This window comes from Schistocerca nitens, chromosome 8 (assembly GCF_023898315.1).
Source record: "Schistocerca nitens isolate TAMUIC-IGC-003100 chromosome 8, iqSchNite1.1, whole genome shotgun sequence".
NCBI classification, from domain to species: domain Eukaryota; kingdom Metazoa; phylum Arthropoda; class Insecta; order Orthoptera; family Acrididae; genus Schistocerca; species Schistocerca nitens.
The window spans coordinates 547,668,452-547,694,106 of NC_064621.1; the positions used below are offsets into that span (position 1 = coordinate 547,668,452).

The following is a 25,655-nucleotide window of genomic DNA, read 5'->3' on the forward strand; positions in this document are numbered from 1 at the left end:
TATAATATCTTTTGCAACACTGAATATTGCACCCTCTGTCGTGAGCCCTTTGCGAAAGCCTAAATGGGAGAGTCATTTTTGAGTTATGTGTTTGTACAATCTATTGCACAATGCCCTTTCGAAAATTTTTAAAAGAACTGGCAGCAGGGAGATAGCCCAATAATTAGTTTCATGGATTATTTTGCACGATAAATCATAATGATATGAAACGAGTCTTACAGCCACATCAGAAATTAGTTTTCAAATATGGCTACATGCTGAACATTTGAAAGACTTTAGTAAATACAGATGAGAGTTGGTGATTCCTGCCCTCCACTTTTTACACATTACAGTAGTAGAAATTCAACTAAGGAATAGAAGGACTTGATGAGGAACTTTTCCAGTTAATTTTCAAATTTTACTTTGTCTATATCAGACTTTTTATATCACTGGATAAATGATCAAAGATTTTAATTGGTGCATTGTGTACCTGCACCCCTTTTGTGCTAAAGAGGACGTTAAAATGGAGTAATGAATGTTGTTTTCCATGTTACATATATGCAAAAAGACAGATAATACATAAGTAGCACAATATGTTGCTGATTAAGTCACCACATTATTTTAGTGCCCTGGTAGATACTCCGTCGCACCCGGACGAATCATTGCTGTTATCGATAGGTGTCGATGTTACCGCAAATCAAAGTTTACCGCGAATCCTATGAATGGAAATATGATTTTGTGTTGTTATGATGTGTTTAGTGTTTCGTCTTAGTGGAATTTACAGATCACTAGTGGAAGCCGCGCAATTGAGAGTTAATAGTACTGTGGTTTTGTTTAAGTGAGAGTAGAAACAGTTTCCGATAGTTTTCTGTCTACCACCCGATACTGTCATTGTAAAGGAGAAGCAGTGAAGCACTATGATGGCTGTTAGGGATGGTTATAAGTTCATCGGCGCCCCACATGGGATTTTATTGAGGCGTCTACGCGCACCATTAGACTATTTTAAAGCAGCGAAGCATGTCTACAGCCAGTTGTGCCCCTGGAACAACGTGAGAAGTTTTGTGGACTATTTGCTGGAAAATATCTGTTATAATAAAGGTAAGAGATTAAATGTTAAATAACGATTTTCACGAGTGTACAGTTCGTTTTGATGGTCTGAACAGCATCTTGAACATGAAATTATTTGCTCTCGTAGCCACAAAGAGAATACGAATTTTCTTTAAGGACACTGTCTGTAATAACTGGGACTTGAAAATCCTTCATTACCGGTATCATAATACCCGTACATACTTTTGACCCACGCCACAGCGAAATATTGCAGATACCAACCCATCTGTCAGTTGAACATTATGGTAGCTACTGTGGTATCTTGTAGAAGACTGAAAACAGGAACGTAAGAACGAATGAGGGGATCAGAGTCAGGAGATGTGTGTGTTTAGCTATTCTAGTTGTTTCCAACAGAATATGTTCAAAGAATGTTTGGAATGTTTATGATCAACTGTTCAGTGTAGTTTGATAACCGTCAACATGTAAAGTACAGTTAACAGTATAACTCCAGGAGTAAGTTCACTTTTAATTGTAACTTAGCCTATTTAGATCCCCACTGGGAAATTTTGAATGAGTGATCTGGAATCAATACTGTGCTTTCTTATAGACAGCAGCAAGTCATTAATAATCAGTGGTGGCTTCAGTGTAGATTTTCTAAAGTATTCTGATAGGGATTTTATCTGGAAACCTTATTTGGATCCTACAATTTGATCTCAGTAATTAACTTTTTAGTATGGGTGGATAAAGACGATAGGCCCTGATTTATATTTTCTTAGATAAAGCTCAAAGCAAAAAAATAACTGTACCCTGTAACAAATACTCTCTCTGATCATCATGCACCGGTCGTTAGGATAAGTTGGGTTGGGGGTTGTTTCGGGAAGGAGATCAGACAGCGATGTCATCGGTCTCATTGGATTGGGGAAGGAAGTCGGCCGTGCCCTTTCAAAGGAACCATCCCGGCGTTTGCCTGGAGTGATTCTTAGGGAAATCACGGAAAACCTAAATCAGGATGGCCGGACGCGGGATTGAAGTGTCATCCTCCCGAATGCGAGTCCATTGTGTAACCACTGCGCCACCTCGCTCGGTAGGATAAGTAACATTGTATCTTAACAGTATGGATACTCCTTGGAAATCAGAATAATTAATGTGTCCGGGACAAATGGTTTTTAAGAATGATTTACAAGAAATGATGTGGGATGAAATTTATAATGAACCAAATATTAACTTAAAATTTAATCTATTTCATGATATTTTACTTTCCGTGTCCAGGCAAGAACATCTAAATACTCTTCCTTCAAACCACAGCAGGTTTAATGGCCCTGTCATTGCACAAAAATATATCTTCCACTGTGCAGTCAAACTCTATCTTTGGGCACATGAGCAGATGTTTAGTCATCTGTGTTTCTTCATATTCACACTGCTCATCTTCATAGTAGCTCCACTTACCCATGTTTACATTGTATTCTGCGACTCTTTTTCTTAATCTATTCAGTGCTCTTTGTGTACTATACTGTAATTGCTGCCCTTGTTTGATTTTCTCTTTGCGGTGCAGGTTTGCATTCTGCTGAGAGTCCAGACTTAAAGAAAGGTGGCGGCTCTCAGGTTGGCCTTCTTGCGGTAGGCCTACTGTCTGTTAGCTATAGGTCTTTGTTGATTTAAGACAGCCGGCCGCGGTGGTCTCGCGGTTCTAGGCGCGCAGTCCGGAACCGTGCGACTACTACGGTCGCAGGTTCGAATCCTGCCTCGGACATGGATGTGTGTGATGTCCTTAGGTTAGTTAGGTTTAAGTAGTTCTAAGTTCTAGGGGACTTATGACCACAGCAGTTGCGTCCCATAGTGCTCAGAGCCATTTGAACCATTTTTGATTTAAGACAAATTGGGACTGTTTGGTGGTTATACTTTAAGTGCCCTGGGTCAGTTTGCTGCTTTTTCCTCTCTGTTTCACCGGTTACTTTGAGTCTGATATTTGACGGTGCCATGGCCACAAGGAACCAGATGGTAGTTAAGAGTCGAGGGACATGAAAGAGAAACAATGGTTGAAAAGGAAGTGAGACAGGGCTATAGCCAATCCCTGATATTATTCAAGTTGTATATTGAGCAAGCTGTAAAGGAAACTAAAGAAAAATTTGGAGTAGGAATTAAAGTCCATTGGGAAGAAATAAAAGCATTGAGGCTTGCCAGTAACATTGCAATTCTGTCAGGGATAGCAAAGGACTTGCAAGAGCAGTTGAACAGAATGGACAGTGTCTTGAAAAGAAGATATAAGATGGAAAAACAACAAAATCAAAACAAGGATAATGGAAAGTAGTCGAACTAACTCAGTTGATGCTGAGGAAATTAGATTAGGAAATGACTAAAGTAGTAGATGAGCTTTTTGGGCAGCTAAATAACTGCTGATGAGGATAAGGAGGACATAGTGTAGATTAGCCATGGCAAGGAAAGTGTTTCTGAAGAAGAGAAATTTGTTAACATCGAGTATAGATTCAAGTGTCGGGAAGCCTTTTCTGGAAGTATTTATATGGAGTGTAGCCATTTATGGAAGTGAAACATGTATGATAAAGTTTATACAATAAGAAAATAGAAACTTTTGAAATGTGGTGCTACAGAAGATTGCTGAAGATTAGATGGGAGCTACTGAATAGAATTGGGGAGAAGAGGAATCTGTGGCACAACTTGAGTAGAAGAAGGAATCGGTTGGTAGGACATGTTCTGAGTCATCAAGGGATCACGAGTTTAGTATTGGAGGGAAGTGCAGAGGGTAAAAATAGTAGAGGGCGACCAAGAGATGAATACACTAACAAGATGCAGAAGGATGTAGGTTGCAGTTGTTACTCTGAGATGAAGAGGCTTGCACATGGTAGAGTAGCATGGAGAGCTGCATCAAATCAGTCTTTGGACTGAAAACAACAACAACAAAGGCCACAGGTGGGTAAATTGTGTGGATGGGTGTATGCCTCGGGCATCCAGTGACAATCCTGATAGTCTCATTTAAAGTGATGCTTGCTTGTTCGGAGTGGCTGGATGCCTACCATACTGGTGCCACATATTCTCCAGCTGCAAAACCGAGTCCCATTGCTGATGATTGAAGAACTTTGGGTTGTGCTCCCCATGTTGAACCAGTCACTTTATGTATAATGTGTCATGCACATAATTTTCCTTTCAGATCAGTGCAGTGTTTTTTAGATGACATTGTGCGGTCTGGTGTGACTCCCAAGTATTTTGGTTTGGTGTGGTGTTGTAATCTAAACCCTTTGCATTCTATTTCCTTGACACTTACCTGCTATGCAGGTCGAAAGCACATACTTCCATATTTTCCAGATTAAATCACAGGTGGTTTTATTCATAGTAGTCCTCCAGGGTGTGTAAAGCCTGTGTCAGTTTTCTTTTAATCTTTTCAAATGTTTTTCCTTGGACAGTAATAGCAGAGTCATCTGCATATTTGAATCTCTCTATATATGGCTGGTGTGGCTGGTCGTTTGTATACATATTATAAGAAAACGAGGGACGAATAGTCCCTTAAGGTAATCTATTCTTTTGGTTTCTCCATCTACTTTCCTTCTCTTGGGGAGTTTACATAGAATCTTAACATGTAAGTCAGTCAAATGTCCTTTGTTATTTTGCAGGTTTTCATGATGAGCCATTGGTGGTTTACTGTATCATATGCAGCAGGAAGATCAACAAATAAAGTGGCAGTTATCAGTTCCCTTTCAAAACTGTCTTCAATTTGTGGAGTTAGATTTAGTATTTGACTGCAACATGCTTTCACTGTTCCAAATCCAACTTGTTTAGGGATAAGTTTCGTGTTAATTTTAGTTGCTATTCTTGACAGAATCATTCTTTTGAATAACTTACATGTGTGGCAGGTTAAGGAAACAGGATAGAAATTTTTTGGCTCTGTCAACTCTTCGCCAGGCTCTATAAATGCTACTAGTTGGATCATTCCATGTCAAGTCACCCAGGCCTTGACACCAGCCATGTCAGATTTTGATGAAACTTGGTACAATTACTTCTTTTATCATCCTGAAAGCACTTGTAAAATGTTTTTGCTCTCTCTCTTATAGTTTTTTTTTTTAAATAAATTTTAAAGTTTTTAGATTTGGCGTTGTTTCAGCAGTCGGAAATCGTAATTTAAACGTGTCCTCACAACAACAACAAAAATGTATATTAAAGAATACTCAAGATATCAGTATGGAATTTTGGAATAAGTTTGTGTATTATATCTAAATGTTAAAAAAAATTACCAAAAAGATATATTAAAATCTTCTAAATGAAAAAAAATTACAAGTTTTTTATTTATTTTTTAGCTAACGGATGTTTAGTTTTACAAAAACTGCAATATCTAGAGTCTCAGACCTGATAGAAAGCTCAAAATTGTTTTAAAATACTCTTAATTGTATAGGCTATTAGATAAAAGAAAAATTATGTTGGCTTTTTAACCTGTTTATTAGTTATCTAATTTTTAAAATCATATTAATTATATTTTAAAAATAAAAAGTACCAAGTGACTTAGACACCGAAAATAAGTTTTTGTCTTCTTGGAGTAACAATGTACGCTTGGATTTTGTTTTTTTACTCCTGTGTTTGAAGTAAAAACTTATTACAGTGGTAAATAGTGCTTGGATAGTATTTTATTAGGCTAAGTTTATTCGAACTTTCAGTAAGTACTGTTACTTAGTTTACAGAGATTCTTTTCCAATATCCTATAAAAGTAACCAGAACAGTAATCAAACCAAAAGTGAAATCAGTATGTCAGATATTCAAACCTGTAGCTTAGGGTTATTTAAAAAATCTGACTGTTTCCAAACAACCTACACACCTTCAAAAAAGTTACAACCGGTATCTGAATAGAGTGAGGAAGAAAAAGATTTGATCCACTTACGATTGGGAATTAATCTGCGTGAATTTAAGAATATATGTTCACACCACAGCTACTACTTTTTAAATGTTTTTGAAAAGTATCAAACAACATGTTTAGACCCACTAAAAAAACACAAAAAGCTCATCAAAAAATCATTGAGAAGTGTAGGCTTGGATCTATCTAAACAATTACTGACAAAAAATATTAGCATAAAACCTGGACAAAAGCTTTGCTCAACATGCAGTAACTTTTGTGAGGAAAAATTAAGAGTTGAAGTCAATGAAAGTGAAACAGATGATGAAGTCATGGTTGAATTAGAATCATTGGTATCCAGAAATGAATCCCTCGTACAAACAAACATTGCTCTTGATAATTTAGGTTTAACACCGATAAAGCTTCATGGCTTGTCAGAACAAAGTAAAGGGTATTATTTTAAAAGGCAGGTTAGCAGTATTGAAAAGACTGCAAAAAAGGCGGTTTCAAAAGCATTAAAATATGATGCACCAAGTTCTGATGATGACGAAGAAGATACAAGTGTGGTTGAGAAAGCAAAGAATTTTGATGTAATGATTTCTCTTATGAAAGAGAAGATTTCATCTGCTGGGAGGTCTAGAAAAATCCAGATTCTGACCTTGGCTCCAGATTCTTGGAGTCGAAATAAAATGATGAAAGAATTTAATGTAAGTGAGTACATGGTGCGACAAGCTAGAAAGCTAAAATCTGAAAAGGGTATTTTGGAAACTCATGGTCCAAAAAATGGTAAAACTCTTTCTGAAAATACAGTAAGACTTGTAACAGATTTTTATGATAAGGATGAAAGTTCCAGAGTGCTACCTGGAACAAAAGACAAAGTAAGTGTTCAAAAAAATGTGTACATGCAAAAAAGACTCATTTTGTTTAACTTGAGAGAACTCTATTATTCTTTCAAATGGGAGAATCCCGAGGTAGAAGTAGGATTTTCAAAATTTTGTTTCTTGAGACCTAAATGACATATCCTTGCTGGTGCTGCAGGCACACACACTGTATGTGTATGCAGTATCCACCAGAATTTTAAACTATTACTGGATGTTGAGTCATTCCATGTCAAATCAACACACCTATTTTACCTCACCCTCTTAGATTTTGCTGAAAGTTGGTATACTTATAGTGGGCACTGAGACTAAGAAAAATACCAAATTTCAATTTTTTATCTCAAACCATTCCTGAAATACGGCTATGTAAACTTTTCAAAAACCAGCCAAAAATGTGTGAACGGACTTTTTTTAAATTGTCCTAGGAGCTGCCCTAATTGAGCTAGAGAACTGGGAAAGGTGTCATCTTGCAGCATTTTGCATGCTCTTTCCAGGGATAGACCAAAAAACATAGCTTCTAATTAATAACCTTTTTCAAAATACTAATTAATATTTTGATTTAATTTTTTTACAAAAAGTACATAATTGAAAATTTTCAAAATATTTCCATAACTACTTCATACTGTTGTAAATCACATGGCAAAATATACATGTGGGATGATGATGGGTTCATTGTTAAAAAAAAAATTATTCCGGACTTTTGTTTTTCACTAACGGCCCTAGTTTGACCAAATTGACCTTTAACTAACAGGAATTTCTTTAAAAGTATACTGAAAGGTAAGTAAAAAAAGTATTAGAAATATCAAAACATCACTTTTTTAAACCAAAACTAATCAGCATATTTTATAATTAAGTTGATTGCTTATTTTAATTTCATACAACTTCACTAACAGTATATTAACCGATATAACAAAAACAAGAAATTGAGCATTTAACTACAAACTGAAATAAAGTATGAATAAGTACAAGTATTTACATAATAGTTCTGGTCCATGATGTTTGAAATGGAACTATTTAACAAATTAAATACGTAAAGCTTGTTTTTGAGTAACAGGTATCTGTACATAGCTAAATTTAACACAGTAGGTACTAACAATAATTTTGAAACAACTTTCTATAAAATATACATTAACACTAACCTGAGACAAAAATTAAGTTTTGAGCTGAAAGCAGTTTTCCAATAAATTGTCTTGGAACTTCACATATTACATTTTAATAAAGCTGACTGAGTTTGGTTTACATCACTTTCATTAAGAATGTATGTTCTCCTGTCGGAGTAAATGGATTCACTTTTGTGAGAACATCCACAACTGACACCCACAGGACATCTGCATGTGCAGGATAAGAGAATGACTTAGCTGGTCCACATGGATGAAGAAAAGTTATTTGCACTTCATCAAGTTCTTCATTTTTTTCTAAAATGTACCCATGCCACCAGTTTCTGCCATATACAGTGGTGACATAACCTGATACATCTTGTAACTTCAGTCTGTCTGGTGATGTAGTTACCTCCCTCTCCCAACTCTGCATATCACCTGAGAAGTATTTGACTATTAATTTTGATGTAGTGTTGGAAATGAAAGCGTGAAATTGCTGTGTTCCTTTGATTGTCAATGCCTCTTCAAGTCGGCTTTTTAAGAATATTTCTGAAGCAGCGTAGTCTTCTTGAGTGGAATATGCAAAATCAATATTTGTCATATTATCTACTGCCCACTCAAATAGATCTCGTGCGGTTTGGATCTGATTTTGGTATGGCCTTTGCAAACTTGCACGAGCTGCCAGTCTCTTGACTTAACCCCCTACTCCATCACAAGGCCCTTTCCCATGTGCTGTGGCTGAAAAGTGCCACTCAGCTTTTATGTTGAAGTCTTCCTCATGAAGGCAAAGGTTGGGGAAGTTTTTCTTATTTTTATACTGAGTGGCAGAACCGCCAGAATAATAGTATATCTTTTTGGAATCTTTTGAAATTTGTTAGATATGAAATTAGCTTCTTTTGAAAGGTGTAAACTGCAGTTGTATTGTGCTCCAGGCAATTAGAAACAATGACAAAGCTCATATGCTCAATTTTGTCTTCCTGTTTGTAATATATAACAAAAGGATGAATAGTAATCTGTTGTCTTGTCCAGTGGAAACTCTGACCTTCATCCTGTAGAACTATACCATAATTTTCTGAAAAATCACATATGACAACAAATTCAGATTCCATAAGGTTTTCTCTTGTGGAGTTAAGGAATGTTTGTTGTTGCTTGGCAATGAAGTCATGCCGAATCATAGTCGACATCTTACTACAAAATAAATATATGAATTCTTCAGAAGTTTTCTGAACAATTTCCAGATTCCATTGGTCAACTGACATCCACTGTTGGAACGGAACTTGTTCAATTAAGTTTTCATGAAAAGAGTCTTTTAAAATTTTATGTATCACAGTTTCTCCTGGGCAGTATTCACAGTTTCCCATGTTGCAATCAACTGATGATGGGTTGCAAAGCATTTTTGCCATGCACTGCTTATAATTGTTTAAGCTGCTGTTTGTTACTGTATTTAGTTTGGCATTTTCTATCATTATTTTTATGTTTTGGTGAGTTGTGCACACACAGACAGTGTGTGTGCCACTCCGTCTGGCTAATACACAATGTTTTGGTCTCAGCTCAGCAAATTTAGAGAAACCTATTTTTATGTTCGGAAACTTGTATTTAAAATGTTTGTAAGCTTCTTTAAGGTTACACAAAATAAGTCTTTTTGATATTTTTATTTCCACCTGTTTCTGTAATTGTCACACAATCTTTAATGCCTGGCATTGCCCTGCTAACTTCATCATTTTCATAAAATGAATGTACAGTTTTGACAGTTTCTGTTGGTAAACACTTCCCTGGTTTTGGGTTTGGACCTTCCATGAATCCTCTCTCTTTTAAAATTTTTTTTGGAATGCTGAACAACGTAATTAGGAGCATTAAATTCCCTCATTATTTTCCTGAGACTCTATTTTTTCAGGTAAACTTGTAAGAATCATTAGTTTTTTTGCTCTACTTATAGAATTTTTAAAGTTTCTTTTAAGATTTTCAAGAACGGATTCATCAGTATCTGACGAAGTAGTTTCAGGAGCAACAAAAAGTTTGTGTCATTGATGAGATTTTCTTCACTTTTGATTTGGCGTAATGCCTAGATGTTAGTTTTCTCTTGTCAATTGGGGACTCACCTAGTTCTTGAAGTGTTGTGTTAAATGTGTTAACAGCTACTGAAGTTGGAGTGAAGTCAGGGTCTTGGTCTCGGATGATTATCTCTGATCCAGAAGATTCTTCTTCAACACTTTCATCACTGATGGGCTCTGGTGTATTTTTCAATTTGGTTACATCTTTCCTACATTTATCACAAATATTGGCACCACTTGGTATTTGAGGAAATAATTTGGGCATCCATGTTGTGACACATCTCAGTTTTTTTCTGTCTCTGATAAAATGATTTGACTTCTTCAATGGATTACAACACTGCACTTTTTACTTGGTTCCATATTTATACAAAAACCACTTATAAACTGCCCTTCAATGTATAGATTTACTTGAAAATGAACTATTAAATATAATAGATACAGACTGGTCAACACAGAGGTAACAATTGATTTTCACAAAAACCGCAGTGCACAATAATGCCATAGGCACTCAAAGCCTTAGAAGGTAACAGTGCAGACTGCATCATCTCAACAATGGCTTATTGTACAGACATCAAGCCCTATGTATACGGTCCTCTGCAGACGTACTACCTTAAAGGTCAGTTTGGCGAAAAACAAGAGTCCGGAGTATTTTTTTTAACAATGAACCCATCATCATCCCACATGTATATTTTGCCATGTGATTTACAACAGTATGAAGTAGTTATGGAAATATTTTGAAAATTTTCAATTATGTACTTTTTGTAAAAAAATTAAATCAAAATATTAATTAGTATTTTGAAAAAGGTTATTAATTAGAAGCTATGTTTTTTTGTCTATCCCTGGAAAGAGCATGCAAAATGCTGCAAAATGACACCTTTCCCAGTTCTCTAGCTCAATTAGGGCAGCTCCTAGGGCAATTTTAAAAAAGTCCGTTCACACATTTTTGGCCAGTTTTTGAAAAGTTTACATGACCATATTTCAGGAATGGTTTGAGGTAAAAAATTGAAATTTGGTATTTTTCTTAGTTTCAGCACCCACTATAAGTATACCAACTTTCAGCAAAATCTAAGAGGGTGAGGTAAAATTTTTATTTGAAGTGTGTTGATTTGACATGGAATGACTCTGCTGTGAAAATTGAAGAATCTTATGAAGACCTAATTAAGATGTTTGTGTGCAACACGGAAAACCAAAACTGCATGCTACATCATTGTGACAGCTGTCCTGCAAATACTGCTCTAACTGAGTACTTAACTGAAAAACTAAGTGAAGATTATGATTTAGAAGAAGAAATTGTAATCAGTCAATGGGTTAACACAGACAGGGCAGAAATGATCAGTGTTGAAGACTACATTTCTTTATTGGTTAGGTCATTGGAAAAGCTCACCCCGCACTCGTTTATAGCAAAATCCCAGTCAGCGGCCTTTGTAAGATTGAAAGAAGACCCACCACCCAAAACAGCAATTATTGTGATGGATTTCAGTGAAAATTATTCCTTTGTTATACAAAATGAGATCCAAAGTTACCAATGGAATAGAAGTGGTTGTATTCTACACCCAGTTGGAGTTTTTCTAAGAAATGAGGAAAACAATGTTTTTGTTTCCAACCACTGTTTTATTAGTGATGACCAAGAACATGACACTGGTTTTGTTAACTTTGTACAAAAAGAAATTACAGAGTGTCTGTCATTACATCATACTGACATTGACTCAGTTCACTACTTTACAGCTGGTTGTGCTGGGCAGTACAAAAATAGAAACAATTTTAAAAATTTGACTGAACACTTGAGAGACTAATTTGAAGGCTCACCACTCTTTTTTTGCAACAAGTCATGGGAAGTCAATTTGTGATGGCCTAGGAGAAACTATTAAAAGAATTTTAAGGAAAGCCAGTCTACAGCTTTCAGACGAAGAACAAATAATGACAGCAATCGATGTGTACAAGTTTTGTGAAAAAAATATTGAAAACATTCATTTTCACTTTATTGACAAAAAAGAAGCTGATTTGCTACGGTTAAAACTAGAAAAACGTTTTTCAGCAACCCGAACCATTCCTGGAACAAGAAGTTTTCATAACTTCAAACCACTTCCAACAAACAACCTTGAAATTCGAAGGACTACAGATAGTGTAAAACCCTCCTTAGTCTTTTCTTTCCATTCTTCTTCTGATTGGGTTCATGTTGAACCATCCATAAATAGCTATGTGGCTGCAAATTATGATGGTAACTGGTACATTGGACTGGTAAAAACAATATTCAATGATGAAGAAGATGCAGAAATTCTATTTCTACATCCTTCAGGACCAGCTGCATCATTTTATTGGCCTGAAAGAGAAGATTCTTGCATAGTGCCTTTGGAGCACATAGTCTGTGTAGTAGACGCACCTCAATCAAGCGGCCCTGGAAGAATGTATTACTTCAAAAAAGACTGTATCAAAAGAACTGAAAGCTCTTGGATGAAGTGGAAAAACAGTTTGAATCAGCATTAATGTTTATTAAAAAGACAAAATTACTCAAAAAATTCAATGTTTCAAGCAATCAGTTGGGTTATACATAAGTGTCGTAAGTACACTATCTTTGTACATAATTCTAATGTAATCTACTATAATTAATAAACATGTTAAAAAGCCATCATTATTTTTGTTTTATCAAGTAGCCTATATGTTTAAGAGTAAATTAAAACAATTTTGAACATTCTGTCAGGTCTGAGACTCTAGATATTTCAATTCTTATAAAACAAAACATCCGTTAAAAGAAAAAACATATTTTTTTTCATATAAAATATTAATATATTTTAATAGTATCATTTTTATCTTCAAATATGTATAATAAATAGACTTGCTGCAAAAGTTCATGATGTTATCTAAAAGAGTTTTTAAGATGAGCAATTTTAAAGTTTTGAATACAAATTAAATTTACCATTTCCGAAGGTTCGGAAAACGCAAAACATAAAAACACAAAAACATAAAAAATTTATTAAAAAAAACTATAAGAGATACAGCAAAAAAAATTTGCAGATTTTGTCAGGATGGTATTAGAACCATTTGAGCCAAATTTCATGAAAATCTAAGGAGGTGGGTGTAAAATTTGTTTTTTATTGGGTGATTTGATATGGAATGACCCAGTTGTGCTTTCCTCCACAGTTTGGGAATCTGATATGTTTGTGAACATCTGTTCATCATCCTTGCCAGCCATTCATTAGTTTTCATACCAAACTGCTTCATATTCTTTATTTTCTTTGAGTTCTCGCACTATTCTTCCCAGTTCGTGAGGTGTGAATGGAGATTCTAGAAATTAACTCTCTGCTTGTATGTTTCACTTGAGATACAGTGTATCTGCCTCCTGTCTTGCCTTGTTATTCAGTAGTAGTTATTGAGCAGTCTGTTTCGGAGTGACGTTCGTACTCAGTGGCAGGCTCGTAGGCTCTTTGCTAGGACGTTGTATCACCTTCCATGCTCTTTGACTGTTCTGTTTCATGCCCAGTCCAGGTAATAGTTTAGCCCATGTCTCCCTTCTTTACTCAGCTATGCTTTGGAATAGTTCTTTTCCCGTTTCAGTTGTATCTGGGGAAAAAGAATCTGCATTGTACTTGTTATGATAGTTGCTTTTAAGAGATATTTGAACTTGAGTCAAGGCTAGATATAAATTGGTTCCTCATTAACATTTTCTTTACAAATTCTTAGTTGTTTGTTAGCACTGCTTTTATATTTTCAGCTTTGAGATCCAGTTCTTCTCTGTAAGCCACTCATGTCGATTTCTTGCAGTTAAGGCATTGTTTCAAAGATATATTTTCTACCTGGATAACTCCAAAAACTATACAAAATGCAGGGCAATGCTGGATCCAAGGAAAAGCTGCTTCTGCTTTTTTTTTGTAAAATGATAAGCAATGTTGTTAGTTATGAAGATGATGGGATTATATCATCTCTTCTGCCATCTGCCGCTGCTGAAAAATGCTCTTAGTTTAGGATAAAGAATAATCTTCAGTCCCTCTCTTACTGTCCAGTTTTCTAGTTCTTCCGCCTTTTTTTTTTTGTTGTTGCATTGTATCCCTGATTTACACTTAAAATCTCCCAATACAATCTTGATGTTTTTGTTATGAAACTTATTTGGCCTGTGGAAGGTAAAATTAATATTAGATGGTTTGTACACTGATATAATAGTGCACGACTGTAGCTCAATTGATAAAATTTCACTGTTGTTTTTGTCCATGAAACTGGTTGACTTCGTCCTTATATCTGGTCTATCAAAGAAGCGGAAGCGTCCGATTCCACCCATCTGCTTAGCTCCATTGCGCAAGGGTGTTATGGTGTGTGACATCATTAAGGTGCGAAGTTTGAGTTTGTTGTATTTGTAGATGTCGTCTTGTTGTGTTTGATGACACCCTTTGTGTGTGTGTGTGTGTGTGTGTGTGTGTGTGTGTGTGTGTGTGAGAGAGAGAGAGAGAGAGAGAGCGTGGTTTTTACTGTAGGCGTTGATGTTTTGGTAATGTCAGCTGCGGTTGACCTATATAGGTCAAGGGAAGTGTCCCATTCCTGTAGATTTTGTAATTATTTTTCTTGTCCATCATTTTGTGTGTTTTGGAATTGTGGTGTTGTTGTTGTTTTTTTTCCTGTTATATTTAGCTTGTCCCTTCCCTAAAACCCCCAGTTTCCCGCAGTTGTCCCACTAGTTTGATTGTATTTTAGGAGGGAGATGTTATTGTCTTATTTATACATATTTTTGTGTTTGTTGCTGTGTGTATGTAGTGACATCATTGGCGCCATATTGGAGACGCTTAGAATAGCCATTTCCGCCATGTTGATGACGTCATTGGTCAAAGCAGGCGGGTGGAATCGGACACTTCCATAATCCCAAGACAGCACTACCATATTGTTCATGAGGGCATTCTAATACCATAGTCATGCCTTCAGGTTTTGGTCTGTGGTCATTTACCTCTCTGTGTGTTGCTTGCAATGTTAAAATGTCCCATGAATATTGTTTGCACTTGTCTCATGATAAGACTTCTTTCTCTCTTGACAGTCCTTCAATATTTAATGAAGTTGTTACAATTTTTGTTCTTCATGTGGTCCAGTTTTGTGTGCTTGCCATTTTTCTTCGATGTTTCCCGGTAGTAGGACTAGCTGTTCATGCTAGTTCGTTTCCAGGGTACACCCGATTGTGTTCTATGTACCCTTATTGCATTATAAACCCATATCATTATTTGGAAATTGCTTTCCACATAAGTTCATCAGAAAGTTCGGTAAATAACCATGTATATATAAAAAAAAATGTGTAACTAGAGGGATTAAAGTATCTTGTGAAAGGAAAAGCGAAATGTATCTGTTGGCAGGAACAAGTAGAGATCCTGCAGGAGTTGTACACTACAACAACCACTCAATATTACTAAAGAAAGTTTTTAAAAAATGCAAGGAAGGTGCACATAATGTCAGAAATCAGTAATTCCAACAGACTTAAGGCTAAATGGACTGCAGTGAAACAAGAAACAGAACAACCAACCACAGATCAGGATAACATCACTATTGAACTAAATGGAAGGGCTATAAGTGATGCATCACAGGTATCAAATATATTAATCATTTCTTAAATGTAGTAGAAAGCATAGGGACAAACAGCTCAAGATAAGAATAACAGCAGTATGTAGGAAAAGTAACTCTCATAAAATTCAGTCATATGAATGCATCACCAACTTCTTCTGAAATTAAGAAAATTATACAGTACATCCTTCCAAAGATAAAAGCTCATCTGATTTTGATGGTGTTTCGAATAAAGTACTAAAGATTTGTTCCCACATAATAAACCCAGTCTTACCCAAAATATATAATGCATCACTAACTCCAGGCATTTTTTCAGAGAGACTGAAATGTACAGTCGTTAATCCCCTCTTTAAGAGAGGTGATAAGAGAGATTCAATAACTATAGGCCTATTTCACTGCTGACATCATTCTCCAAAATTTTTGAGATGGGGATGTATTCTAGAATAGTATCTAACCATAGCAATAATAATATCTTCAGCAGATCACAGTTTTCATTTTAGAAGAGTTACTTTACTGAGAGAATACCATTTACATGTTCAGTCATCAAATTTTGCAAGCATAGATAACAAATAATCACCAGTTGTTTATGGCTATTGTGTGTGTGGGACGGTCCTGAGTGTGGTAAACGTATCATGTGGCTATTTCTTGTATTGTGCAAATGAACATTATTTCTTAGTCTAAGTTTGTATAAATTTTCTTTGGCATGAATTGGGAACCATACATATAAAGACTGGGAACTGTCAGTACGTTAAGTGAATTGAACTAACTTCTGCAAGTCTCTTTAGTGAGACAAACCCAGAATAGATGTAATGGCTTTCTTCTGCCATTGGAAAATGAGAGTTGACTCTGGTCCATTTCCCCATGCAACAGTATTCCTTATTACAGGTGTGAGTGGAAGAATGTATAATAAGAGTATAGAAGTAGATTCTTACAGATATTTTATTGTAATTTATGTAACAAAAAAGTTACTCTTGCTAGTTTGACCCTTATAATAAATGCGTTCATCCCACAAAAAACTTGTTTAGATCACAACTCCAAGTAATGTCACATTCTTATCTCATACTTTATTGCACGGAGAGAGATAGAAATTCTTCCATCCTTGTTCTGTCAGTGGATAGCTGGATGGCCATACAGCAGTAATTAGTCATTCCAATTATTTCTCTGTTGTAGTTTTGAACACTTTCTATGTTGCCACCTGTTATCAGTGTTATGTCGTCAGCATATAATATGTTCTCACATATGTGATTTGAGAAATCCTTTTTGTAAACAATGAGAAGGGAGGGTCCAAGAACCAACCCCTGATATCATGTTTCATTTTCAACAGTTTTGACATCTGATTATTTGCATAACCTTTCAGATAGATAGGTTCTAAATATACATATTAAATTAGCTTTTATGCAATAGTGCACAGATTTTATTACTAGCCCCATGTGATACTGAGTTGACGGCTTTGCTCAAATCTATAAGCGTAGCACATTTAGTTTCTCTCTTTTCAGCATGATCATATTATTATCTATCAAATTTTCCTACTGCTTTCAGTGTTAGGTAGTTTTACGTTCCATGGAACATTTGCACAATAAATTGTAATGATGTGGCATGGGACATTTTACATTCAAATCACAGTGACAAACTGGTCTGTAGCATAGTCTGAGGCTTAGCTGTGTTGGAAGCTGGCAGTTTGGTTGAGAGTTGGTGAAGCCAGTGAATGTCTCATGACCACTTTAATGGTAGAGGGCAGTACGTTTCAGGTTTAGTTGCCAGCAGAAATGGCCGCAGAACTAAAATAGTGTTATTGACTCTGAGGCAGCTTATTTGTTAAGCTCAGGTGTGACTGGCTGTAAATTGTGGCAGTGGTGCATTCTTGGAGTGTAATTCAAACCCATTCTAAAGATGCTTGAATTGAATTCAACTGAGTTTTATTTGATCATGTAGGATTTTACTGTGTGCAGCGATTGTATGTTTAATGTAAGACATGTCAAAAAAAAGTATATACAAATTCAATGTAAAGGCGCGTTTACACTGAGTTCACAACATTATTCACAACATTGTTTGCAACATTGTTTGTGGCTAGTAATGGACAACTGATGTTCGCAACACAAAATCAGTGTTCCACGGCTGCATCGGTAGAGATCAAAGAAACATTGTTCGTGGCCTGCTACCACTAAATTCCGCTACGCAGCGTGAGTATTAGTTTGCTTTCAGTGAGAATCTTGGTGTTTGTTTTGCTGTGAGTGTATTGGTGCGTTTATTTTATTTCCCTTAATTTTTATCTGAAATAGAGTGGTCACGAGACAAAATTTTCCAATTGATATCGCAGTATGAGGCAGAGGAGTGCCCGTAGAATGTACATTGTGGAGGTTACAAAAATACTAAAATCAAACACGATTCAGCTTGGCAACAGCAGCAGTGATGTGGACAAAAAAATTAAATATCTCTTGTCTCAGTACCAATGAGAGAGAAGAAAAATAGAGGACAGTAAAAAATCTGGATGTGGTACTGACGCACTTTACAAAACAAAGTGGTTCGTATTTAAATATCTACATTTCCTGGATGATATCCAGGAAGCAAAGGAGACCTGGGACACAATTGAAGAGGTAAACAAGGTTATACTTGCATATGATTAATTTTATTCTCTTGTACAACAATTTTAACAGTAATTATTTTGCCATGGAACAGCTCCTTGTGGGCTCACAAAGTAGTTGGCAAATTCGTCGCGAATTTCCTTGAATGTTTGAGAAGTTCCCCATGGTATATTTGGGAGTGTAGTAATAGAGGTTACATTAGCATCTCGTCTCCATGCCCCTGGAATGACTTCTCCTGTTTGTGGACAAAAAGAATCGAAGCTTCCTGGTGGGCTGTAATAACTTCTTGACTCTGATTTTTTTCTTAAAAAATTATGCAGACACTCTGCTGTCATTGTGATGGTTTGTGCCTTCTGTGGTTGTAATAGCTTCGGTTTGCTGAAGACCCAGAACACTGAAGCCATAAAACCAAATGTGTTTTTCACACTCATCCTTGCCTTTGACAATTTGTGGTAAATAAATTATCGTATGGCGTAGACTCTCTCTTTAGAGCCTCTGTTGTGCCTACCTGGATACGGCTTCATAATGTTTTCATGTAATGGAAAAGCATCATCTGCCGTAAATACATATGGTAGTGGCTTTGTCCCTCCAGGTAAACACTCGTGACGTGGCAAGTTCAGTTTCTTTTTCTGAATTAATTCACTTATGGAGGCTTTCTTGAAAACACCTCCATCAGAAATCCTCCCTTGGCAGCCAACATCAGCATATAAAAAGTTGTAGTTGGCGTCAACTACAGCAAGCAACACAATACTAAACGATCCTTTATAGTTATAAAACTCGCTCCCACTAGCAACAGCTCACTGTAGAACAATGTGCTTCCCATCAATTGCTACCACGCATTGAGGGAAGTGGAGTGCTTGGCGGAACACACTTTCTTTTGAATGCCATTCGTCTTCAGTAGCTGGCATCTGAAACAAGTAAATTTGGCTTCAGGTTTCGCAAGAGCTACCTCAACATGCAGCAACTGAAACAGAGGAACCTGCAGAGAAGGGTGAAGAGGACAAAACACCACCTCCACAAAAACTGGCTAAAGGGTGGGGGGTGGAAGAAGAGACCCCTTACTTAATGCAGCAGAAATGTTGCATAATATTATGCAGTAGCAACAGCAACGCCAACTGAATGCTCTGAGGAAGCAGCAGCATACAGTAATAAACATACACACAGCAGCATCATCAGCGTCAACTTCAACCGTAGATTTCCCTGTCACATTCATTGTCACCATATCTGATTTGGATTCTGAAGAAATTATCTTTATGGAATGATGCAAATGTGTAAATACTAATATAAAAATAAATATCTAATCAATTAAATACGCCGCAACCTGGCAAGAACAGTGACACAACTCAAAAATGCAATATTTGAGGAAATACTTTTAAAGAATTATACGAAACTTTTAGTGAAGTAGTCCTAGCTTCTTTTACATTTCAAGTGAGTATTTAATGGCAGTATATTCTGTTATATTATATACAAAAGTAATACTGTAATTGTATCCATATTTTTCAGTGACATAAACTCAAAACTGCCATTTTTGAGTTGTCACTTTTCTTGCTGGGGTATATGTTTCATTGCTGTTAACATAGCTTAATTACCTTTACATAATCCTTCAACCAAAGCTTCACAAACTTCCATAACTATTTGAGATATGGCTGGCTTTGAAATGTGGAATAAATATGCAAGGCTTCAATAGGAGTCTCCTGATGCCAGAAAACGAAGAATAACAGCAAGTCTTTATTTCAAAGGGATTCCTTTTCTGAAATTTGTGTCTTTCTTTGAAACAACTGGTCCTATAATATTCAGCAACATTTCAAAATCTGACGGCGACATCCTAGTGAAGTTACGAAAGCCAGAACTGTCTTCCAAATTCAGCTCACAAAGCATGTCATTCCCGCCATGTCTTCTATAGTATGTTTTGGTCCACCAGTGATGACTATGTCGTTTTCTTGGTCTGTTCATTTCGTTAAGTATTATTATTGCAGCACCAAATGTCATTAATTCTTCCTCTTCACTTGACATAGCATATCTCTTGATGTGAATACGCAAAGTAACCTATCAGTTCACCGTAGCAGACTATGCGAATACGTAGAAATGTTGGTCGCTAGTGTAAACAGGAATGCGAACAACGAACAATGTTGTCAACATGTTGAGGGGACAAGTTGCACACAATGTTCCAAACAAAAACATGTTCTGAGCTCAGTTTAAACGCGCCTTAATAGGTACTCTTCAACACTGAAATTCTTTTTCCGCCAGGCAGTTTTCTTTTGAAAGTTAATGTCATATGTATGACCACATAGGTTTTGGGCAGCTAGTGGAATTTGTGCGGACATTCTGGAAAGTAGGTTAGGCCCTAATGCTAAATGAGCTTAGGTATACAATTTTTAAATTGTGTCTATATGAGATCTTAAATGTTTGTATAAGTAAACCAGTTGTAGTGACAAGGCACAGGTTGAGAGTGAGGTGGGTGCTTCCTAAGAATAGATGCTTTTCAGTGCTATACCTAAGTTGCATGTGGTGGGTAAGTTCAGACTGTAAATCCAAAGGTCCTGCTTTCAAGTCTTAATTCGTTGTAAAGATAAATTTTTGTTAAGTGTTGTGTGCCTCACCCCTGATGATGATTTAATAACATAAAAATTGCTAAGTTGCTCAGAGGTTTGGATTGGTGCAGATGGGAGAACGTTTTAAACCCATCACATCCACAATGGGGAACGGCAAGTAAATGTCTTCACTTTTTGTTTGGGGCCACTTGTTCCTTGGCAGCATACTTTGGAGGTGTTTAGAAGACAAGAAGAAAAAGAAAAAAAAGTCATGGCTATAATGGATGTCATGACAACTGACTGGTTATTGTTGTTGTTGTCTTAAGTCCTGAGACTGGTTTGATGCAGCTCTCCATGCTACTCTATCCTGTGCAAGCTTCTTTATTTCCCAGTACTTACTGCAACCTACATCCTTCTGAATCTGCTTAGTGTATTCATCTCTTGGTCTCCCTCTACGATTTTTACCCTCCACTGCCCTCCAATGCTAAATTTGTGATCCCTTGATGCCTCAGAACATGTCCTACCAACCGGTCCCTTCTTCTTGTCAAGTTGTGCCACAAACTCCTCTTCTCCCCAATTCTACTCAATACCTCCTCATTAGTTATGGGATCTACCCATCTAATCTTCAACATTCTTCTGTAGCACCACATTTCGAAAGCTTCTATTCTCTTCTTGTCCAAAGTATTTATTGTCCACATTTCACTTCCTGACATGGCTACACTCCATACACATACTTCCAGAAACGGCTTCCTGACACTTAAATCTACACTCGATCTTAACAAATTTCTCTTCTTCTGAAATGCTTTCCTTTCCATTGCCAGTCTGCATTTTATATCCTCTCTACTTCGACCACCATCAGTTATTTTGCTCCCCAAATAGCAAAAGTCCTTTGCCACTTTAAGTGTCTCATTTCCTAATCTAATTCCCTCAGCGTCACCCGACTTAATTCGACTACATTCCATTATCCTCGTTTTGCTTTTGTTGATGTTCATCTTATACCCTCCTTTCAAGACACTATCCATTCCATTCAACTGCTCTTTCAAGTCCTTTGCTGTCTCTGACCGAATTACATTGTCATCGGCGAACCTCAAAGTTTTTAATACCTACTCCGAATTTTTCTTTTATTTCCTTTACTGCTTGCTCAATATACAGATTCAATAACATCAGGGAGAGGCTACAACCCCGTCTCACTCCCTTCCCAACCGCCGCTTCCCTTTCATGCCCCTCGACTGCCATCTGGTTTCTGTACAAATTGTAAATAGCCTTCTGATCCCTGTATTTTACCTCTGCCACCTTTAGAATTTGAAAGAGATTATTCCAGTCAACATTGTCAAAAGCTTTCTCTAAGTCTACAAATGCTAGAAACGTAGGTTTGCCTTTCCTTAATCTATTTTCTGAGGTAAGTCGTAGGGTCAGTATTGCCTCACGTGTTCCAACATTTCTACGGAGTCTAAACTGGACTGCTTTTATAAGTTTTTCCATTTGTCTGTAAAGAATTCGTGTTAGTGTTTTGCAGCTGTGACTTATTAAACTGATAGTTCAGTAATTTTCACATCTGTCAACACCTGCTTTCTTTGGGATTGGAATTATTATATTCTTCTTAAAGTCTGAGGGAATTTCGCCTGTGTCATACATCTTGCTCACCAGATGGTAGAGTTTTGTCAGGACTGGCTCTCCCAAGGCCGTCAGTAGTTCCAATGGAATGTTGTCTACTCCCGGGGCCTTGTTTTGACTCAGGTCTTTCAGTGCTCTGTCAAACTCTTCGCGCAGTATCGTATCTCCCATTTCATCTTCATCTAAATCCTCTTCCATTTCCATAATATTGTCCTCAAGTACATCGCCCTTGTATAGACCCTCTATATACTCCCTCCACCTTTCTGCTTTCCCTTCTTTGCTTAGAACTGGGTTTCCATCTGAGCTGTTGATATTCATAGAAGTGGCTCTCTTTTCTCCAAAGGTCTCTCTAATTTTCCTGTAGGCAGTATCTGTCTGACCCCCGGTGAGATAAGCTTCTACATCCTGACATTTGTCCTCTAGCCATCCGTGCTTAGCCATTTTGCACTTCCTGTCGATCTCATTTTTGAGACGTTTGTATTCCTTTTTGCCTGCTTCATTTACTGCATTTTTATATTTTCTCCTTTCATCAATTAAATTCAGTATCTCTTCTGTTACCCAAGGATTTAGACTAGCCCTCGTCTTTTTACCTACTTGATCCTCTGCTGCCTTCACTACTTCATCCCTCAGAGCTACCCATTCTTCTTCTACTGTATTTCTTTCCCCCATTCCTGTCAATTGTTTCCTTATGCTCTCCCTGAAACTCTCTACAACCTCTTGTTCTTTCAGTTTATCCAGGTCCCATCTCCTTAAATTCCCACCTTTTTGCAGTTTCTTCAGTTTTAATCCACAGTTCATAACCAATAGATTGTGGTCAGAATCCACATCTGCCCATGGAAATGTCTTGCAATTTAAAACCTGGTTCCTAAATCTCTGTCTTACCATTATACAGGGTGTGTCATCTAATGTTACCGCTGGATATATTTCGTAAACCACATCAAATACTGACGAACCGATTCCACAGACCGAACGCGAGGAGAGGGGCTAGTGTAATTGTTTAATACAAACCATACAAAAATGCACGGAAGTGTGTTTTTTAACACAAACCTATGTTTTTTTAAATGGAACCACGTTAGTTTTGTTAGCACATCTGAACATATAAACAAATACGTAATTAGTGCTGTTTATTGCTTTGTAAAATGTTAATTACATCCGGAGATATTGTAACCTAAAGTTGACGCTTGAAACCTCCGACGTTCAGTTGCGTGCTGTAACAAACACGGGCCACAGTCGGCGAGCAGCATCTGCAGCGACATGTTTACGATGACGACCGTGTTTACGAGTGTGGCTGTAGTGCACTGTTGTGCTTTGGTCTACCTGTCGCAGTGTCCGCATGTAGCGCTTGCTGCTATTGTTACTCTGCATTCGTCTCCACACGCAGACCAACTGTAGTACACCGTGTTACCAGACGTCTGTGATAGTGTAGTGTTGTAGGAACTGTGACCATGGTGTATTCGAACTCTGAAAAGGCGGAGATGATATTCATCTATGGCGAGTGTCGACGAAATGCAGCTGAAGCCTGCAGGGTGTATGCAGAACGGTACCTGGACAGAGAGCATCCAACGTGCCGCACATTGCAAAACATCTACCGCCAACTGTATGCAACAGGTATGGTCGTAGCACGCAAACGGGTCCGTAACATGCCCGTCACAGGAGAAGCGGGTGCAGTTGGTGTGTTAGCTGCTGTTGCCATGAACCCACACATGAGTACACGGTACACTGCGAAAGCCGGTGGACTGAGTCAAAGTAGTGTCATGCGCATACTGTATCGTCACTGCTTTCACCTGTTTCATGTGTCGCTACATCAGCAATTACATGGTAATGACTTTAATCATCGAGTGCAATTCTGTCAATGGGCATTAACAGAGAATGCATTGCAGTTCTATCTGTTTACCGATGAAGCGGGTTTCACAAACCACGGGGCAGTGAATCTACGGAACATGCATTACTGGTCCGTGTACAACCCTCGCTGGCTCAGACAGGTAGAGCGACAGCAACCGTGGACTGTAAATGTATGGTGCGGAATCATTGGCGACCACCTCATTGGTCCTCAGTTGATTGCAGTGGCCCAAACAGCTGCAACATACATCGCGTTTCTACAGAATGATCTGCCAACGTTGCTCGAAAATGTCCCACTGGAAACGCGTCGACGTATGTGGTATCAGCATGATGGTGCACCTGCACATTCCGCAATTAACACTAGGCTGACCCTTGACAGGATGTTCGACGGGCGTTTCATAGGACGTGGAGGATGCATAAATTGGCCAGCCCATTCTCCTGATCTTACACCTCTGGTCTTCTTTCTGTGGGGTACGTTAAAGGAGAATGTGTACCGTGATGTGCCTACAACCCCAGAGGATATGAAACAACGTATTGTGGCAGCCTGCGGCGACATTACACCAGATGTACTGCGGTGTGTACGACATTCATTACGCCAGAGATTGCAATTGTGTGCAGCAAATGATGGCCACCACATTGAACATCTATTGGCCTGACATGTCGGGACACACTCTATTCCACTCCGTAATTGAAAACGGAAACCACGTGTGTACGTGTACCTCACCCCTCATGGTAATGTACATGTGCGTCAGTGAAAAAGACCAATAAAAAGGTGTTAGCATGTGGACGTAATGTGCTGTTCCAGTCTCTTCTGTACCTAAGGTCCATCACTGTTCCCTTTGGATCCCTACATAATTCGGTGCTCTCCGATACACACGATCGAACAGCGGAGGAGTGGTACTCAAGCGTCAACTTTAGGTTACAATATCTCCGGATGTAATTAACATTTTACAATGCAACAAACGACACTGATTATGTATTTGTTTATATGTTCAGATGTGCTAACAAAACTAACGGGGTTACATTTAAAAAAACGTAGGTTTGTGTTAAAAAACATACTTCTGTGCATTTTTTTATGGTTTGTATTAACCAATTACACTAGCCCCTCTCCTCACTTTTGGTCTGTGGAATCGATTCGTCAGTATTTGATGTGGTTTACAAAATATATCCAGCGGTAATGTTAGGTGACTCACCCTCTATAATCTATCTGATACCTTCTAGTATCTCCAGGTGTCTTCCATGTATACAACCTTCTTTCATGATTCTTGAACCAAGTGTTAGCTATGATTAAGTTATGCTCTGTGCAAAATTCTACCAGATGGTTTCCTCTTTCATTTCTCACCCCCAATCCATATTCACCCACTATGTTTCCTTCTCTCCCTTTTCCTACTCTCGAATTCCAGTCACCCATGACTATTAAATTTTCGTCTCCCTTCACTACCTGAATAATTTCTTTTATCTCATCATACGTTTCATCAATTTCTTCATCATCTGCAGAGCTAGTTGGCATATAAACTTGTACTACTGTAGTAGGCATGGGCTATCTTGGCCACAATAATCCATTCACTATGCTGTTTGTAGTAGCTTACCCGCACTCCTATTTTTTTATTCATTATTAAACCTACTCCTACATTACCCCTATTTGATTTTGTATTTATAACCCTGTATGCACCTGAC

At 37.5% G+C, this 25,655-nt stretch overlaps 1 protein-coding gene across 1 annotated transcript in view; it reads left to right on the top strand.

Moving 5' to 3' along the window:
- The first annotated feature begins 496 nt into the window (after nt 1–496).
- The window catches only part of LOC126198545 (mitochondrial mRNA pseudouridine synthase RPUSD3-like), a 144,096-nt gene continuing 118,937 nt past the window's right edge, over nt 497–25,655 (top strand). The window contains exon 1 of the mRNA XM_049934954.1: nt 497–1,077. Coding sequence (XP_049790911.1) covers nt 897–1,077 — 181 coding nt within the window. The 5' untranslated portion in view covers nt 497–896. The remainder of the gene's footprint in view (nt 1,078–25,655) is intronic.